Source organism: Mastomys coucha, unplaced genomic scaffold (genome assembly GCF_008632895.1).
Source record: "Mastomys coucha isolate ucsf_1 unplaced genomic scaffold, UCSF_Mcou_1 pScaffold7, whole genome shotgun sequence".
In the NCBI taxonomy this organism is placed as follows: Eukaryota; Metazoa; Chordata; class Mammalia; order Rodentia; family Muridae; genus Mastomys; species Mastomys coucha.
The window spans coordinates 83,143,579-83,164,891 of NW_022196913.1; the positions used below are offsets into that span (position 1 = coordinate 83,143,579).

General features: G+C 37.7%; 1 protein-coding gene across 2 annotated transcripts in view; it reads right to left on the reverse strand.

The window, feature by feature from the left end:
• The window catches only part of Nudcd1 (NudC domain containing 1), a 55,490-nt gene that overhangs the window by 26,561 nt on the left and 7,616 nt on the right, over positions 1 to 21,313 (reverse strand). For both annotated transcript variants that reach the window (XM_031358064.1, XM_031358063.1), the window contains exons 3-5: positions 5,891 to 6,073; positions 5,435 to 5,615; positions 581 to 763 (exon numbers count right to left, since the gene is read on the reverse strand). In XM_031358064.1, coding sequence (XP_031213924.1) covers positions 581 to 763; positions 5,435 to 5,615; positions 5,891 to 6,073 — 547 coding nt within the window. The remainder of the gene's footprint in view (positions 1 to 580; positions 764 to 5,434; positions 5,616 to 5,890; positions 6,074 to 21,313) is intronic.

Below are 21,313 nucleotides of genomic sequence, written 5' to 3' on the forward strand. Positions count from 1 at the left end.
CTCATCATAGGAAATATATTTACATTTTCCCTGTTTTCTTATGGTGAAGGTTAAACCTGGGGCTTTGCATATGCTAGGCAAGCACGCACCACAAGGCTGCACTAGATCTTTTGGACTTTTGGTGTCTAAGGTATAACAGTTTCTCATTCACTCAACATTCAGAAACGCAGTGATTCTACCTTCAAGAAACTGTCAGTTTAGCATGAAGGTAACAATATGCATATTAGACTTTACTTGGGAGAATATTATCACTTTGGCTTGCCCAGTGTTAATATAACCATTATTTAGTGAGTATTAAACAGGGAATCATGTTTGAGCCAACTGCAATTTCTACAATACCAGATAATTACAAAATTATGAAGGTAAACCAGGTCACATCATTCAGAGAGTAACCTCCAGAAAACATGTGCCAGCTGAGGATATGAAAGAAAACTAAGATAAAGCGGCTTTTGTTCCTCCTGGAATATATGCTATGGATATGTTATGGTGGAACCCATTACATATGTTGGAGGGAAGTCAAGGCATGCAGATGTATATATGCACATAAGCACACATGAGCTCTCGCAGCAGGTTAAATTACCTTTGGTTTTCTCTGGCCTGTCTTCATCCATACTCTCTTCGAGATCCTGATCTTCCGAAACAACCTTGAAGGACTTGTAAGATACAATCATCAGACCATTCCCATTAGGCTCAATTGCAGCATAATGTGGCACTGACTTTCCACGGAGAACATGATGCTTTGTAATTTCATACTTTTTACTATCTGTAGGAAAGTAAACATTATAAAAAGCTACATTTTAATGAATCTTTTGGTAAGAATAAGAAATTGACAACTTTGGCCCCCCCCAAGCGGCTCAGTGAGTAAGAGCCCTTGACACCTGATGACAAGTTCCAAACCACAAGACCAACATGGAAGAGAACCAACTCCCATAGTTGTTCTCTCTCTAATGCACGTGCGCGTGCGCACACCCACACACACACACACACACACACACACACACACACCTGAGAACTTCATTGTCCTCAAACAAGTTCCTACTATAAAATACTGGTTTTGACGAACTTTGCTCTAATGTGTACTGTGCAGTGCAGTAGTCACCAGCTTCAAATGGCTATTTAATTAAAATTAAATAAAGTTTAAAATTCAGGACCTCAGCTACTTAGACACATTTCAAGTGCTCAGTAACCACATGTGCCTAGTGACTAATCCCAGTGACCAACACACACATAAGTAACTACTTACTTGGCAGGAATGTGACACTATCTAAGCATGAGGGGAAAGTACAGAATAAACTAGTTTTTTCTTGCTGTAGCAACTGGTAAAGAGGGTTTCTTAAAATGAAATATTTTTACAGTAGTTGAGTTTTACATACCAAATTAAAACTATATGAATATTATGATCAATAATGAAAGAACAAGCACTTACAACCTTTACTATAACTATCAATTTAACTGTATTTTAAGGTTTTAGTAAATGTATCCCTCAACCCTCTGGACAGTGTGCAGATATTGAGATCTTGGAGAAAGCCCCAAATGGGATGTTTACCAAACTCTTCCTCTCTTGGCTCAGGGATCTTGTACCCAAAGATGGGGTGGGAAGACTGTCAGAGCAGAGACAGGAGGCTTTCAGGAAGCAGTTTCTATAGCCCCAACAGGCTAACACACCTATGAACTCACAGAGCCTGTGACAGCACATCCATGACCTATACAAGTTCATGCCAGAAAAAAATTCCAGCACAAGTAAGTGGAAGCGAAGTTTAGTCCCACTCCGAACTAAGGTGATCTACACTTGACACCGCCTGGTTTTCTCCAGGGCAGTATCACTAGGTATACCAAACACACTCCAGGGCAGACCTCCCACTTAGAAGTAGTGGACCAACACACTGTCCCCAGAATACACATTGAAGAGGCCACGCATGTTTCTGTGTGTATATAGGAGGGGGGTTGTTTGTTGTTTGTTTACTATGGTTATGATTTTTGTCTTTTTGTTTTCTTTTCTGTTTATTTGTTTGCTTTGGAGTTTTTTAGACTATTTGAGAGAGAGTGAAGGAACACAAAGTTGGGGAGGGATGATCTGGGAGGACTTGGGAAATGGGGTAGAATATGATCAAAATATATTATACAAAAATTAAAAAATAATAAAGACATAATAAAGAAGGAAACCAAGCAAGCAACAAAACATCACTTCAGGCAAGCACATACCTTTATACTACTACACTATTGGATGGATTTAGTTTTGTAAGTTTAACGCTAAGTAGATAAAAATTCAACTTAGTGTGTTTTGGGGATAATAAACGTTTTCATTTTCCAATTTAATTGAGCACAAAATATAATTTATCCTCTGTTTCCCTCAACATTCTTTAGAAAAGTATTGCTCTACTGTATTAGATCCAAGCATTAAAAACAGGTGACACAGCTCAGCCAGTTAAGTGCTTGCTTTGCAAACACGAGAACTTGACTTTGCCCCCCAGATACACATTTAAGAAGCTAAGCTCAGTGGCATGTTCTTGTATTCCCAGCACTAGGAAAGCAGAATAGCTGGGTGCTTATGGACACTGCCAACCGGCCTAGCATACTTGGTGAGCTCCAGACTGGTAAGGACACCTCAAAACACATGGCAGACTGCTTCTAATGAATGATACATAAAGTAGACCTCTGGCCTCCACATCCTGAACACACATAGTAGATTTAAAATTATTTTAAAAGAACACAGTCCTATTTGTAATTGGGGAAAACAAGATACTAAAAGGAGCAAAGAAAGAATCTTCAGAAAATTGCTGAGTTCCACAAATAAGAATCCTAGGAGAAAAAAAGAAAGGAAAATGTAAGAGAGCTTGTTCAGCTGAGGAGAGGGATGACGAAGAGGAGCTGTGACGGCAGAGCTGCTGTGGATGTCTACGGACATCCATCCGTTAAGTCCCATGGACTGATATGCAACTACAGAGCCACGTGCTTGAGGACAGGGGAAGAAAAGTGCACTATGACTTCTCCTCTTAAGAATCATATTCCTTAAAAAATACTTCTAGTGTTTCCTTAAGTAGTACTCTTCAGCTGGGTGGTGGTGGCGCACGCCTTTCATCCCAGCACTTGGGAGGCAGAGGCAGGCAGATTTCTGAGTTCGAGGCCAGCCTGGTCTACAGAGTGAGCTCCAGGACAACCAGGGCTACACAGAGAAACCCTGTCTCAAAACAAAACAAAACAAAACAAAACAAAAAAATAGCACTCTTCAAACTACAACCCAGGATCCAAAGCAGAGTCTCTATCTGTATTCGTACAGCTTGAGTCAAGAATGACTTTGCATTTTAAACAGTAGAGAAACAAGCAAAAGAATACTTATATAGCTGTAGCAATTCTTAGTACTTAAGCTTCAATGTCCCTAAGTATTTTAGAGCCTAGTTTACGCATTTGTTCATAAACTGTCTGTTGCTGTTTTTATGCCATAACTGCACACCTGAGTAGCTGTGACACAGGCTGTCTGGCACAGTAAAACAGTTCTCTGCCCCACCCCCACCCCCACCCCCTAACATATAGTTTCTGCATTACTATAGAGATGGAAATAAACGCTTGGAACAACAAATACATTCTGCTTAAGCACAAGCAATTCCCATGTCCAAATAGACATTTCTTAAGGTGGCTATTCCTTCTAGAATACAGCATTAATGCCTGAGATGTAAATGAGCTGTAAGGTAAAGAATGGGTTTTGGTTAGGTTTGCTGTTTTGTAGTGATGAAGAATTTCTGTTAAGTTAATTTACTGTCAACTGAACAAGGGAGAGCAGTGGGACAATGTTAAAATGGAAAACACAAAACAAAGAACAAAAAGCAAACTCCCTCAGCTCCCAATTAGAGAAACAGAAAGAGTGACAGAGGAAGGAACATTAGCTGCATCCCTTAACCTAGGCAGAGTCTTCCAGAGCACAGAGTCCTCACTAAGGAATCTCACAAGAACACAAGAAACTACTTTTTAGAGTCATGCTGGAAGTCTGACAGGTTCAAACTGAGCAAGTTTTAAGACTTTATGACACAGATGAATAAGAAAAGTTTTAAAGAAGAGAGACACAAAAGACAAGGTTGAACAAAATAAAGGAACCCACTCCATCTTCCAGTTCTTATTTATATTCAAATTACATTAAAATTTACTATTTCTGTTAAGTAGCTATTTCCTGCATACTGAAACATGTCCTTATTTAGAAAGAAGAGAGGTTCATTTGACTCATGTGAATGAAACAAGGTTCAGGAAACTCCTGAACATAACAAAATTCAAAAGCTCCTCCCACGGTTATAGAAGGGATAACAGAATAGACTCTCCTGGGATTGTTGGGGATTGGGCAAAGCTCCAGGAAGAAAAGTTTGTTGAGTTTGTTACCAGTGCAACATGGGCTTTTTAGTGCCGAATCACCCAGGTTCCTGCAAGTAACACATTGTTTATGTTCTTGTATATATCCCCAATAAAGTCAATGCCTCCCTAAGCTACTTAGATTATTTGGTCTGTTGTCCGTGAATGTCTAGTGTGAACAAAGCTTCTTCATGTCTCACAGAAAGAAAATTACAAAACACCTACTTATTTATATCCATGTTCATATATATGAATTTTTATTCATATACAAATTCGAATAGGTGTAAACTCTGAGCTATTTTAAAATGATGTATCTTATGGTCTCCAAAATTTATGCAATGTCTTCTTTTAAACAAAATACACAGTTAGTAGTGGAAGTATATGATAGCCCTTGTCTTAGGGTTTCTATTCCTGCACAAACATCAGGACCAAGAAGCAAGTTGGGGAGGAAAGGGTTTATTCAGCTTACTTCCACATTGCTGTTGATCATCAGAGGAAGCCAGGACAGGAACTCAAGCAGGTCAGGAAACAGGAGCTGATGCAGAGGCCATGGAGAGATGTTCTTTACTGGCTTGCTTCCCCTGGCTTGCTCAGCCTGCTCTCTGGCTGGTTTTGTGTCAACTTGACACAGGCTGGAGTTATCACTGAGAAGGGAGCTTCAGTTGGGGAAGTGCCTCCATGAGACCCAGCTGTGGGGCATTTTCTCAATTAGTGATCAAGGGGGTAGGGCCCCTTGTGGGTGGTGCCATCCCTGGGCTGGAAGTCTTGGGTTCTATAAGAGAGCAGGCTGAGCAAGCCAGGGGAAGCAAGCCAGTAAGAAACATCTCTCTATGGCCACTGCATCAGTTCCTGCTTCCTGACCTGCTTGAGTTCCTGTCCTGGCTTCCTATGGTGATCAACAGCAATGTGGAAGTAAGCCAAATAAACCCTTTCCTCCCCAACTTGCTTCTTGGTCCTGATGTTTGTGCAGGAATAGAAACCCTGACTAAGACAGCCCTTAAGTAGCATAATTTATTACATTGCTCAAGAAGCAAGCACTAAATACAGCATTCAGTGCCCCATCAGTGAATGCAAGCTAGAGGTTCAGAATTCTGTTTACCTTCTTTGTTCTTACTGACAATGACCCACTCCAAAGAAACAAAGAAGCCACTTCCTTTCAGGTCCAATTCCTCCTTCTCTATTCGAAGAAGCAGGATAGCCACTGAATGTTCTTCAGCTTTCAGCAATGAGATACTGTGAATTATAATAAAAGGATTCCCAAGCTCTTCATTAAACATAATCTATAGGAAAAGAAAATCATACATATTTTAGATGCATGGCTTATAAAACAAAAAACGATCAGCACTCTTTAATGAAACAAACAAACAAAACAAAGGAATAGGAGGACATTTTAACAGAATGAACAGGAGAGAGAGAACTAAAGCAAGCCCCCCATTCAAAAGGAAAAAGGGGGTACTTAACAAAGCATACAACCCAGGCTGGTAAATGGCTCCTGTGTCTAATTTATAGACACCTTCTGGACTCTTCACAAAGCTTACAAAGAAAACCAACTCACCTCCCACTTTTCAGGACTGTTTCCACGGTCACCTGTTCCAATGACATACAGTCTTCCAGTTCCATCTGACAAGGTAACCCAGGAAGGGGATGTGAAATGGATAGATGCACAAAGACGATTGTCATATGCTGTCACATCTGTAGGAAGGCGGAACACCTCTCGGGGTTTTCCTAAGGCAGTGTCCTAGAAAGAAATCAAGGATATGAACAGATCCCTTCCTGATCCATACAAACGCAAAATAAATACCTACAGTATGGCCAATTCTTCTGTAGTCAAAAGCTGGGCCCATTTTCCTTCCTTTGAATATAAACTGTATTGATTCTCTTCTAACACATAAAATACATTAAATGGGACAGGTGACATTCAACACAAAATCCTTTACATCACCATCTTTGCTTTCTTAGGTTACATGCTATAGGCTATAACCTAAGGCTATAGGCTTAGCAGCCATGCTGTGGTGATGACTAGACAGGGTCATAGCAGAGAGACCTGCATGGCAAAGAACTTCCAACAATAAAAGCATTCGAGTGAGCCATATTGAAACAGCATTCTTTTTTTTTTTTTAAAGATTTATTTATTATTATAAATGAGTACACTGTAGCTGTCTTGAGACAAGCCATAAAAGGGCACCAGATTTCATTATGGGTGGTTGTGAGCCATCATGTGGTTGCTGGGATTTGAACTCATGACCTTCGGAAAAGCAGACGGTACTCTTACCCGCTGAGCCATCTCACCAGCCCCAGAACAGCATTCTTTACCTGAGGTCAAGTTTCCCATGAGAACTCATCAGGGACACTGCCCCTTATACCCCTTGTGCTCCTTCGTGATTCCCAACCACAGAGACTGAGATAGATGGTCACTGCTTACTGTTTCAAGTCACTAAGTTCTGCAGTTGTTATATCAAGAAAGAGCTAGTACAGTGCAGTAATCTAAATTCGTTCTTAACTTTAGGTTTAATGACCAGTATTTTTAACTTACTAACTAGAAATACCACGTTCTATTTCAAATGCCTAAGCAGACACCAGTGGTTCTCAGCCTTCCTAATACTACATCCCTTTAATATGGTTCTTTATTTTGTGGTGATCTCCAATTATAAAATTATTTTTGTTGCTACTCCATAACTGTAACTTTGCTGTTATGAATTGTAATGTATATATCTATGTTGTCCAATGATCTTAGGTGACCTCATGAAAGACACATTAGACCCCCCCCCACATGTTGAGAACCGCTGTTCTATAAAAAAAAAAAAAAAAGCATTACATTTAGACTACTATCAACTTAGATATTTGCTAACAAATTTTCAGTTGGATCTGTTTTTACAACATAGAACTACAATGTGAAGAATCACTAAAATGTTTTATGAGGCAATATTCAAACATTTACCATTTAGCAAACAAATGCTTATTAAGCACCAGATTATATTCAGTTGCACATTTAAAAAAATGTCATATTTCCCCACAGAAGGAAATTAATCTTTACTTGATGTATCTCATCTTTTGTTTTTTACTAACATTTTATAAATTTGATGTTGAATTAAATAAGAAATGTAAGAATAGCAAGTAAAACTACCTAAAACTGTTGTTAGAAATATCAAATCTCAGTACCAATAATGTATATCATAACAGTAGCAAATGCATCATCTATAATCAGACTTATACAGACATCATCTGGCTTACTGTTGTCTCCAGCCCTGATGCTTCACCGAGGAAATAAACAACAGCACTTAATCCAAGGACTTAGAAGAAGGTCAGCTCATATTGTATCTGGTAAAATAAATTAGTGAATTTTGTGTGTATAGTGTAATGCATGAAAATGATCATATTTGATCATATTCAGGTGGGAGTGTGTTAAAGCAAAACAATAGTAAAATAACAGAATTTGAAAAGATACCCTCTTTGGAATGTAAATAAATAAATAATTTAATTCAAAAAAAAAAAAAAAGAAGAAGGTCAGTTAAGAGAAAGTTTGCCATAGGCTGATGGCCGTGTCTGCACTTAAAAAGGACATGATATTTCCACTAAATAAAAACAGACTCAGCAACAAATGACAGTGGCACACCAGAGCACTTCTGGGAAAAAGTTCATCTTTGAGACATACACAAAAAAATGTGCCATATTCCAGATGGACTACTAGTCTGAATGATTTAGAGGCAAAGTTAAATGACTGATCAAGGACTGTTTTAATAACTTTAGGGTAGTCAATGATTTTCTATGTAAAAATGAAAGATATAGGAAACAAAAACTACAAACACAAGACTAACGTCCATATAAATATCAACTTGCTCTTAAAACCCCTGAAGAGTATTTAAACCCTGATAAGTACACATATATGCATATATATATGTATATATATACACACACATACATAATACACACACACAAACACATATACACACACTGATATTTAAATGGAGAAAGGATGTAAACAGGAAAATTATGTTTTTTTAATAACATTTTTGAAGTAAAGGTCAATTGTATAAAAATGGTTTTTAAAGGGAAAATAATATTCTAGCACTAGCAAAGAGGAAAAAAACTATTAGACTTGCAATGCCTATCTCTGGCTGCGGTGCCCTTGTTGGTAGAAGAAATAAGTATAGGCTTATTAAAAATAGTAAAAATTCAAATTTAATGATGGTTTACATACCCTCTGATATAATTCAGCTTATAAAAGTTTATGAATTTATAAACATTTATAAATTAAAAAATATCAATAAGGCACAGTAAAATAAAATTCCACCAAGTAAATGTTTCAAAGCAAAGATATCTGTCGTTTTACTGCATGGCCCTCCAGATTTCCTCTAATGAACCACTATTAAGAAGGAAAGCTCAACTAGACAATTACTATTCAACCATATACAAGTAAGTGGTTTGGGCTACAACAGCCCCTGACACCATGGAGCTGGCCTAGAAGCCTCAAGCAGGTCTCGGTTTGGCTACAAAAATTCAATACTTAGAGGATTCTTCCTACTGAACATAAATAGCAGACAAATACATGGTAGAACAAAAGAGAATCACTCTGTGAGAACTCCTATACAGGAGAGCACATCAACATTACAAATATGCTCACACAACACAATAGCATGAGCCACTGCATCTTCCAGGCTAGTCAGAGCCAGAGTCCCATTCTAGTCTTCATTTCTAGATGAGACTTACCACCATTAAGAAAAAAGGCTCAACTAGACAATTACTGTTCAACCATATACATGTAAGTGGTTTGGGCCATTTTCATTTAAATAAATGCTAAACATGACTGAAGTTAATAGAAATATAATTATCAGATAAATGTGTGCAATATCTAATAGAATAATTAAGACACTCAAGTACATAAATGTGAAGCCAAAATTAACTAACCACACTGTGTCTGCCTCCCTTGGATTAAATGATAAAATGAACACAAAAACATGGTGATTTAGAATTTCGTTCAGTTTTAAGTGTCTGTTTAGTAACACCTTATGACAATGACATTTCCAGTCCCAGGTTCCACCCACTTTCCCTTTCCTCACAGAAAGGAAGGCAACCATGTTCAAAGATGTCAGAGAATTCCTGTGAGGCAAGGATTCACTGTTGATTTGCAGAACTGAACCTGTGCTGGCAAATTTAATAGTCAATGAGGGACTACAGTATGAAGCATTTCTAATTTTCACTGTCTCATGTAGACATCACCAAACCTATGCAGCTGCAGTCATTAACCCCAGTTTAAGAAGAGAGGTTCAAATGAATAAATCTGACTGAAACTCCACTGCTATCGGTGGGGCCAAGATTCTAAACCAACTTAATGCTGTTCATGTTAATACTTTTTCCCTTTATCATATCTTCTAGGAAAGAAATTATTTCTCCATTTTTCTAAACAAGAGTATTTCAAATTCCAATGCACAAAGACCACACCTTTAAGCATTCTCTTTGATTGCAATTACCACATTCAGTTTTTCATTAGACAAACATATTATAATTTCAATTAAGACTGCTATACCAATAATACGTAATTATGACAAGTCATAATGTTGATATATTACAAATTGATGACATTACAAATAAATAGTCAATAAGCACTGAATGGCATATGTCTGTTAAATTAGATTTAGGAGTTCTTATAATTGCAGCTGAAAACAGAGAAGCTTTGAATAAAATATTTGTTGTTGTTTTGTTTTAATACATACACATTTATAGGAAGACTCAAGGATAAAATCTCACTCCAGGAGAACCTATGAAGGATGGCACCCATCAGTATTGTTAGGCAGAATTAAAATTCTACTCCTTAAACAGGAGGCAAAAAAAAAGATCTCTACTGTTAAATATTAACTTCATTTCTTAATCTTTTTTCATTTCTATTAGTATAAAGCTTTAATAACAGATGGTTATAATCAATTTAGCTTGATCAATGTCTAAGTAAAGGAACGTCTTAATACTGTATTAAACATTTTTATTTTTATTTTTACCCCCCTCTTTTATCTTAAATAACTAGGTTCCCATTGGCTAAGAGACAGCCTGCTAGCACCCAAGGATCTGGACTAAAAGGTAGTTATAACTTGCTTCTTTAAGGCATGACCACACAATCCATGTTTAAAAACGAAATCCAAGAACTACTACTCAAATTTTAAGGACACTACAGAGAATGGTGTTCTTGTTATTGGAGAAAACAAGATAGCTTTTCAAGTAAACTGGAGTTTGTTACAATACATATTCTACATACCGAGAAACAATAAACATCCTTAAATTGAGCAGTAGCAGCAAATAAAAAGGTTCTCCTACCCACGGCATTTTCTATGCCCTACGCACATTTCCTCAAGGTTTAAACACTGTAAGCCCACAGTTAAACCTGAACGCAATGGAAACTATGCAGAGTAGCACTGAATTGCTGCCATCTGCTGGCTCCTAACAGTTAGAGGTATGCGCAGTGTGTGAACCTCAAACCTCAGAGCTTGATAGCCTTCCACTTTGCCCTTGCTGGGATTTTGCAGATTTAACAGGGTACCGTTTTTTCAGCATCCATAGGAAAAAAAAAATCGGTGTCTAATCAGTGGTCGGCATCCTTCACATGCTTTCAACATGTTGAGAGAAATGGCTGATTTATATTGTTGCTGGTGAGAAAAATATAATTGTATTCTGCTCCCCTTAAGATTTACTCATCACTAGGGTCCCAGGGAAAACTGCCTACAGTGCTGGATAAAATTTTAAATTTCAAGGCCATCGTCAGCCATACCACTCTGATTCAGAATCTTTGGAAATGGAAATCTGAAATTAGTTCTTATGTTCACCTGTGACTATGAGGTGAAATGGAGTTTGAAAATCAAAGAAAGAAGAGGAATTGTGGTAGAAAAAAAGAAAGGAAAAGAAAAGAGAAGAAAAGACCCAAATCTGAATACAATGTATACTGTTATAATAATAGTATCATTCTCAAACTTGATTGAGTGAACAGAGGAAAATTATAGAAAAGAGGCAATCAATAACTAAAAAAGCAGAACCACTCTGCCTAACTTGCCCATAGAGAAGATAAACTAGGTCAGAATTTTAAAAGTCTTAGTATTTGTCCCAATTACATGTCAAATATTTCATTTGGGTATAATTATAGCAACTCATTTTCTGTGAAAAGTTTTCCAACAGAGGAATATGGACCAGTCCATAATGTTCACATAGATTCCTGGTGCAATTAAGTTTTCACTTTAGATTTCTAATCAAGTATTTCTGATTCAAGTTAGACAAAGTTCTCCAAAACCTGGTCATCAGTGATGACAACTGATAACAACCATGCTGTGGCCCTGTCCGTGGAGACCTCTCCAAGTTGGACACAGTGTCCACAGGGACTCATTATGCCTTAACTTTGTCATATGTGCTGCCACAATTCCCATCACCAATCTAAAAGGCAAGGTTTTCTTTCTTTCCTTCCTTTGTTTAGAGACAGTTTTGCAATATGGCTCAGTTTGCCCCTGACTTGTGATTCTCCTGCTCCCACCTTCTGGGTCACATGAATACAGGTATACATAACCACACCCAGCTCCTGCATGGCAAATCCTCATTCATCCTTCAAATCTCTGTTGAGGCGACCTCTTCTTGTAGAAACCCTGAACACTGTACCCCATCCATCTGTCCTTCCTCCTCTGAACTGCTCTGCATCTTCCTGCTGATCTTCATCCCACCATGCTTTGGTGTGTTTCTGACTACTAACCACATAGAATCATTCAGGCAATGTTTGAAGAAAGGTATTTCTTTACTCAGGAAATTAATTCACCTCAAAAACTAAAGATTGCTAAGAATACGTATATGTGTGGTTTTCTTTTTCATACGAATGGTAAAAAAATTAGCAAAACAGAATAAAAAGGCTATCAATAAGCCTTTTAGAAAGTGCTAATGAAACTTTCCCCTTGAAGAACCACTAGATTTTATTGAAAATACTCCCTGCAGAGCGACTGCTTCTACTTTACTAAGAAAATTTTTGAGAGAAAAGGGAACAAAGAAATATGATTTTTTACTGATGAATAATGGTAGAAAGTTTTGAAGCATATACGCATGTTAAAAGTAAGCCAAATCGATCCTCAGCACATAATACAAGTACCTTAGAGACACTATTCAGAAGACAAAGACCAAAAGAGGCAGCTTGATGTAAGTAGTCTGAATCTTTTTACAGAGAGAAAGGATGTAAGAAAGACAAGGCAATCGCAACGCCTCTTAACGGGCCTGCTCTTCACCTTCCTCACCGACGTAAAGTCAATAACCATGATATAAAAACTTTAAGAAATTATTTGACAAAGTTAAAAATGCATATACAGTATAAGTGATTATTTCAGAAGTACAATCTCATCTGTAGATCCCACAGGCCTGTGGTTTTTATCTGGCAACCTTCCTTGAGAGCAGATACAAAGGCTGAAATTAAGGGAATGACTATTATACCTGGAATTCAAACAATGTATTCTGTGGGAAGGCACATTAAGCTTTACATAAAAATAAAATCAAGTTCTAGACTTGGTTTTATATATCATGGTAGCTCTTTGCTACCCTGTTTGCTCATATAATATATGTGTGTGTGTGTGTGTGTGTGTGTGTGTGTGTGTGTGTGTGTGTGTGTGTATGTGTATATAAAATATGTGTATACACACACACACACACACACACACTGTGTGATTTGGGAAGTAACTTCTACCAACAAAATAACAAAGACAAAAATCAAATGGAATAGATGAAAACAGAGCGCTGCACCTGGAGCCACTATGAGGAAAGCAAACACTGGGAAAGAGTAGGAGACAGGATCCGTTGGTGTCAGTGTGGTCACCATGCAAACCAGTATGGGGCTTCTCAAAACACTAGCCACCGGACTAACATGTGAGCCTGCTACACCACTTCTGGACGTACACACAAAAACCAGAGGTACCTGCAAATCTATTGTTTAACACTGTCACGTTAGCAAGGGAATGGAGTCAGGCTACATGTCTACCAGATAAATGTGGAACACATATACAATGCTATTTATGAAACTATGGATAGAACTGGAAAATACTGTATCACAAGATAAGCCAGGCACAGATAAACATATCCTAGACTCCAAGTGTGTTTCCAGATGGAAGTAAGTATGGGTAAAGGCAGGGAACTAGAAAGAGACTCATGTGACTAGAGGAAAGGCTTTAGGGGAGTGGAGAATGGGGAAGACAATCCAACAAAATGGATGGGGAAATCCCAGAGGCTAAGGGCACAGCAGGGAAAGGGGGAACAGAGAGAACAAGAGTAAACCAGGAAGGAGAAGCAATCAAAACAAGATACAGGTAGAAATCCATTACTCTGCTAAGTTAATTTAAAACTAGAAATAAATTACTAATATAAAAGTTAGTTGTAGCACATGTAGTAATATGATGAAGATGATGATGCTGTTTCACAGAAATGTATCAAAGACCTATGGTCTACTCCAGAGGTTAGCTAGCACTACTGCATCAGCCATTGCTGACTCTCTTTCTGCATTTATACATACAGCTTTATCGGAAGACAGTCACACTTGTATTTTTTACCCAATCACTGCAATTTTCCCAAGGAAAGCAAAAAGTAAGTAGCTGTAGCAAACGCGTATTAAGGTTAAAGTATCTAGCTCCATGCAGAACGTTTGCCAGCCTGGTAAAGGAGTTTGTAGTCCATGCCTATTTAAGCACTGAGGGTGTGAATACTGAGCAGCAGAGCAGAGATGCAGAGCGTCTTAGATGAAGCAGTGATTTACTGAGACTTATGCGAAGACTCAGAAGCATCCTGACAGAGGATTAAGAGCATGGGCCACATACATGTGACCAGACAAAAAAAACCCAGGTAAGGAATGAATGGCTTTCAGGACTGTACCAGTTTAGTACTGCCGGAGTATCATGCACAAAGTGGTGAAAGACAAGATGGGAGAGGGGTACTATTCCGTGACCAAAGCTGCATTTTAAAGAACATGTGTACATGCTCACCTTGCTTTAAATAAATGAGGAAATTTGCACAAGAAACGAGTATTGGTGAAGACAGAGCAAAAACGTGGTAAAGAAGACATTGCTAAGTTCCTTTACGGCTTTTTTTTTTTTTTTAAATAAATCACATAAACACTTTGCCTGTTCTAGAGCTATATCCCCACACCATGCCTTAGCATGAAGTAACTGATAAATAGATTTAAATGAAATAGCCAATTAAACAGACAACACTGTAGGTGCACTGTACAGGAGGACACAAGGAGCAGAGAGTAGTCACGGAGCCATTAACATATGACTTGGTGGCTGTTCAATAAATGAACATGAGGCATTTATATGAAGAAATATATGACACAAATAGATGAAAAGATGAGAGAAGCAAAAGTGATTGTATTATATGGTTTTTATGGCAGAAGTAGAATCATCCAAGGAGGGTATGCACCATAATCTCTACACTAACCAATAAAAATAGTAATGCCACCATGTTTGGACATAAAACAAGAAATCCAAATAAAAATTTAGGGAAAAGTAGGGACTGAGCAAATGTGCTCACTCAATTCAGATCTTTAGTGTGAAATCCTGGCACAGAGGTGCCTCCAATACCAGCACTGGGAAACAGAAATAGACAGATCTGGGTGACTCTGGTCATTCATCTAGCCAAAACACTGAGCTTCAGGTTCCCTGAGAGATCCTTTCTTAGTAAGGTAGGAAAATGATGGAGGAGGACCGCTTTCCTTTTTCAAGTCTCTATATAAGGCTGTTCTGAAACTCACTATGTAGACCAGGCTGACCTTGAACTCACAAAGATCCACTTGCCTCCACTTTCCAAGTTCTAAGATTAAAGGCATGAGCCACCAAATTAAAGAAATCGATAAATTAAAAACATTGACTAAGCCTCTTGGGCTTGCTTTCCTTCTAGAGGTAAAAAGGAAAGACTAAAGAACAAGGAATCAGAGTACAAATTAGAAAAACAATATAAAACTCAAGATAATTAAATATGAATATAATAAGCTATCTAATTGAAAGATTGTCATACTGAGTAAAAAGACTCAAGAACTAGCTACTTTTTAAGTATTCACTTATTTTTTTTTCCTTTTATTGAAATTAGTTTTTTTTCTCTCACACAGTATACCTGATGACGGTTTCTGCTCCCTTTTCTCCTCCTAGTTCCTTTACCTCCCATCACATCCAGACCTATTCCCTTTGTCTCTCATTAAAGAGCAAATAGGCTTCTAAGGGATAATAATAAAATAAACATTATAGCATAAAACAAAATCATATTGTAGCTGGACAAAAACAACCAAAAGGTAAAAAGTCCAAAACAGAGACCCTCTTCTTTGCACGCTCAGGAATCCCATATAAACACTAAACTGGAAGCCGTAACAAGGAGCTGACGTAGACCTGTGGGCCCTGTATATGCTGCCTCCGTGTCTGTAACGTCATAGGAGTTTTGCTCATGTTGATTTAGAGACCGTTGTTTTCTCACTGTCCTCCACGCCCTCTGGCTCATTCGCTCTTTCAGCTGCCTTTTCCACTAAGCACTGAGGGGAAGGATTTGATGGAGACCCTTTTCAGGGCTATGTGTTCCAAGGTCTGTCTTTCTGTGTAATATATAGCTGTAAGTCTGGGTTTGTTTCCATTTGCTACGAGAGAAAGCTTCTCTGATGATAGTTGAGCAAGGCACTGATCTATGAGAATAGTAGAATGTCATTAGAAGTCATATTTTGATTATACATTTTTATTTTTTAGGACAGAAGTATTTGATTTTATGCGAGGTCCCCGGGTTAAAGCTATCTAGTCTCACATTCTTGGTCATCTAAACAATATAGGTTCTATCTTGTGGAGTGGGCCATAAAGTCATATCAGACATTGGTAAGTCACTCCCACAAGCTTTGTGTCACCACTACATAGCATATTACACAGGCAGAACATCCCTGTAGATTAAAGGGTCTGTGGCTAGATTCATATTCTGTTTCTCCTTTGGCAGCATGCCAAGTACCTTCCTGCACAAAGACATTAATATCAGCACACAAGGGTAAAGTCTGTAGTTGGGCGCCAGCTCCACTTCTCCAAGTTCAATGAGTTCTGTATGTATTGTTTTCAGCCGTGGGGACTTTTTGTCTGTTTGTAGAGAGCGATCTATTCTCTCGGCAACATCCTGGGTAATTTGGGGATTCCTATGGGACCCCTTTGACTCACAACTCAATGAGATATAACCCAATTCCTGTACTAGAAGCATCATTTGATAACAAGAGATAATCCGTTGGGGCTTTGTTTCCCCATTATTTGTGGATTTCAGTTAGATCACCTCCACGTATGTATATATTTTAAGAAAATTCTATTGTGTTAGGTTTCCATACTACCCCACAAATGTCTCTTAATTTTAGCTGTCTATCCCTGTATTCCTTCCCTCATGCCCCTCCTTCTTCCCAATTTGATCCTCCCATTCCAGCCTCTACCATCCATATGTAACTATCTAGTCTATTCTCTTTCCCATCTCTAAGGAGATCTATTTGTCCCTCCTAATCCTACAGCCACTATCTGCACATAAGCATACATACTGTATTTGTCTTTCTCCATCTGGGATACCACACTCAGAGTGATCTTTTTTTCTAGTTCCATCCATTTACCCATGAAACTAATCATTTCATTATTTTAATGGTTGTGTAATATTCCATTATGTAAATGTACCACATTTTCTTTATCCATTCTGTTGAGAGATATCTAAGTTGTTTCCAATTCATGGCTATTATGAGTAGAACAGCAATGAACATGGTTGACCAAATGTTTTTGTAGCAGGCTAAAGAAAGCATCCTTTGGTACATGGGCAAGAGTATCTAGTTACAGATAGATCATGAGGTATATAGGTTCCCATCTTCCAGAGGCACTGCCACTGACTTTCATAGTGGTTGTACATGTTTACATTCCCATCAGCAATGAATGTTTCTCTCACTCCACATCCTCATCCCTCGCCAGCATGTGCTGTCATTTGAGTTTCCAGTTTTAAGAATTCTGTTTAGATCTGTATCCCATTGATAACTGGGTTATTTATTTTCTTGATATCTAGTTTCTTTAGTTCATTATATATTTTGAAGTATTAGCCTTTATCCTAGTTAGGGTTACTATTGCCGTGATGAAACACCATGACCAAAGCAACATGGGAAGGAAAGGGTTTACCTGGCTTATGCTTCCACATCACAGTTTATCATCAAAGGAAATCAGTCCAGGAACTCAAGCAGAGCAGGAAACTGGAGGCAGGAGGCCAAATTGATGAAGAGGCCAAAGAGGAATGCTGGCTTGCTAATCCTGATTTCTTATAAAGTTCAGGACTACCAGCCCAGGATGGCAAACCATACAGTGGGCTGGTCCATCTCCAATCAAATCACTAAGAAAATGGACTATAGACTTGCTACAATATGACTTTATGGAGACATGTTTTTTTAATTGTGGTCCCCTCCTCTCTGATGACTTTAGCTTGTGTCAAGTTGACATAAAACTAACCAGCACAGCCCTCTATCAAATGTGTAGTCAGCAAAAATCTTTTCCCATTGCATATGTTGCCACTTTGTTCCAAAGGACAATGTCCTTTATAGTGTAGAAACCTTCCAGTTCATAAAGTTCCATGAGGTTGATCTTAGTGCCTATGTTAACTGTGTTCTGTTCAGAAAGTCTTTTGCTGTCCCAAAGAGTTCAAGGCTATTCCCTCACTTCCTCTTCTATCAGATCTAATGTATCTGGTTTTATGTTGAGGTCTTTGGAGTTTTGTACAAGGTGAATCTATGTGGATTCCTCTACATGCAGCCTTTCAGTTTGACCAGCACCATTTACTGAAGATGTTGTCTTTATTCCAGTGTGTGTTTTTGGCTTCTTTATATTAAAAAAAAAGAAAGTCAGGTGTCCATATGTATGTATATTTATGCCTAGGTCTTCGATTCTATTCTATTGGTGTCTGATTTGTGCCAATACCATGCTGTTTTTATTATTATAGGCTTGTAGTATAACTTAAAATCAGGAATGATGACTCTACTTCCATTTCTTTTATCGTTCAGGACTGTTTTAATTATCCTGATGTGTGTGTGCGTGTGTATCTGTGTGTGTGTGTGTGTGTGTTTCCATATGAAGCTGCAAACTGTCCTTTCAAGATCTGTTAAGAACTGTGTTGGAATTTTGATATAGACTGCATAGAGTATATATATATTGCTTTTGATAGGAAGCTCGTTTCTACTGTATTAATCCTACTGATACATGAGCATAGGAGATATTTCTATCTTCTGATATCTTCTTCAATTCTTCTTCAAAGACTTGAAGCTTTTATCATATAAGTCTTTTACTTGCTTTGTTAGTTATTCCAATATATGTTATATTATTTGAGGCTACTATTAAGGGTATTTACCTGATTTCTTTCTTAATCTTTTCATCACTTGTATATAGGAGGGTTACTGATTTTTGTGATTTAATTTTGCATGTGTTTATCATACATACAAAAGTGTTTATCAGTTATAGGAGTTCACTGATGGAATTCTTATGGTTAGTTATATATACTATAATATAATCTGCAAGTAAAGATATTTTGATTCTTTCCCTTCCTATTTTTATCCCTTAGGTCTCCTACAATTATATTATTGCTCAGCTAAGTCTTCAAGTACTACATTGAATATGTGGAGTGTGGACAAACTTGTCTTATCCCTGGTTTTAGTGAAATTACTTTGGGTTGGGTTTCTCTCCATTCAATTTCATGTTGTCTATGAGATTACTGTAAACTACCTTTCTTATACTGAAGTATATCCCTAGTATTCTTAAGCACTTCAGAACTTTTACATGAAGGGGTGTTAGAGTCTGTCAAAGACCTTTTCTGCATCTAAGGAGATGATATGTAATTTTTGTCTTTCAGTTTCTTTATTTGGTGGATTACATCCATCAATTTATGTATGTTCAACCATCCCTGCATCTCTGTAATAAAGCCTACTTCATGGTGGAGGATGTTTTTGGTGTGTTCTTAAATTCAGTTTGCAAGTATTTTATTGAATGTTTTCATATTTATGTTCACCACGTAATTCTCTTCCTTTGTTGAATCTTTATGTGGTTTGGGTATCAGGATAACTGTGGCCTCATGTGGTGGTTTGAATATGCTTGGCCCATTGGAAGTGACACTATTAGGAGGTGTACCCATGTCGGAGGAAGTGTGTCACCGTGTAGGCAGGCTTTGAGAGATCTTAGTCTCAAGCTCCGCCCAGTGTGGAAGAGATGGAGCTCCTGGCTGTCTTATTAAGAGGTAGAACTCTCTGTTGCTCCAGCATGATGTCTGCCTGAACACTGCCATCTTCCCACCATGATGATAATGAACTGAACCTCTAAAACCGTAAGCCAGACCTACCAAATAGATGTCTACCTTCATACAAGTTATTGTGGTCATTGTGTCTCTTCAAAGCAATGGAAACCCTAACTAAGACACCTCATAAAATGAAATTCCTGCATTTAGGGCAAATTTCCTTCTTTGTGTTGGCATTAATTCTTCCTTGAAAGTCTGTGCTAAAACCAGCTAGTCTTGGGCTTGTTTTTTAGGGGAGGAGGGAAAGGTTGGAAGCTTTTAATCACTGCTTCTATTTCACTAGAGGTTGTAGGTCTGCTTAAATTGTTTACCTGGTCTTGATTTAACTTTTGGTAAGTGGCATGTATTGAGAAAATTATCTATTTCTTCTAGATTTTCTAATTTGGTGAAGTTGAGATTTTTAAAGTATGTCTTTACGATTCTTTGGATTTCTTCAGTATTTGTTGTTATGGTCCTCTTTTGATTTCTAATTTTGTTAATTTAGATAAATGAATATACAACATATTCAAATTTATGGAACCCAATGAAGGCAGTTCTAAGAGCCAAATTCTTAACAGAGTGCCAACATTACAAAAAAAAAAAAAATTAGAAAAATTTTATTATAGGAACTAAATAACAAACCTAAAAGCTCTATAACAACAAAAAGAAATCACACCCAAAAGGAATAAACAGCAGGAAATAATCAATTACAGAATTCATTATCAATAATTGATTACTGAATTCAGTAAAACAGAAATAAATACAAGTAAAACAAAACAACAACAAAAACTATACCAAGAGTCAATGAAACAAAGAGTTGTTTTTTGAGAAAAATCAATAAGATTGACAAACCATTATCCAAATTAACTACTAGCTATTTATGAGATGCACTTTAACCCTTTTAACATAAAAAATATTGATGCATTCAAAGAAAAAAAGAAGAGGACGAGCATTTTGTATGTGTTCCTGTGAACTTGCATGTACAAGCACGCTTACTTGTATGTACATGGAGGCTAGAGGTAAACTTATGGTGGTGTTCTTCTGAAACTGTACACCACTGCTTAATCAGGGAAGTGCTTATCTCTGACTTATCAGGGCTGAGATTACAAGTGAGTACTACCATACCAGAGCTTTCAATATAGACTTGAGATAGAGAACTCAGATCCTCAGGAGGTTTTAGCACAGAGTTTCAAGGAAGAAATAATGTCAATACTCCTCAAATTATTCCACAACATAGAAATAAAAGTAATATTACTGACTGAGATTTCTCCCTACCCAGAATATTAGTTTTTAAGTCAGTTATGACTCTGTTAAGACAAATAAGATTTGAAGGCAAAATTATTCCCAAGTCCTACAGAAAAAAAAATGAATATTTCATAATGTAAAAGGGATCAACCCAAACAGCCAAACCTAAGTGTTAACACAGTTTAAATTGCATAATGTAAATACTAACTAAAATGGAAAATCCATTATTATATTGCGGCTATAACACACAGGTGGAAATGGGTGGGTATAGGAGGTTATAAAAAAACAAGAAAGCCAGGCAGTGGTGGTGCATGCCTTTAATCCCAGTACTTGGGAGGCAGAGGCAGGCGGATTTTTGAGTTCGAGGCCAGCCTGGTCTACAGAGTGAGTTCCAGGACAGCCAGGGCTACACAGAGAAACCCTGTCTCGAAAAACAAAAACAAGGAGAGTAAAAGCT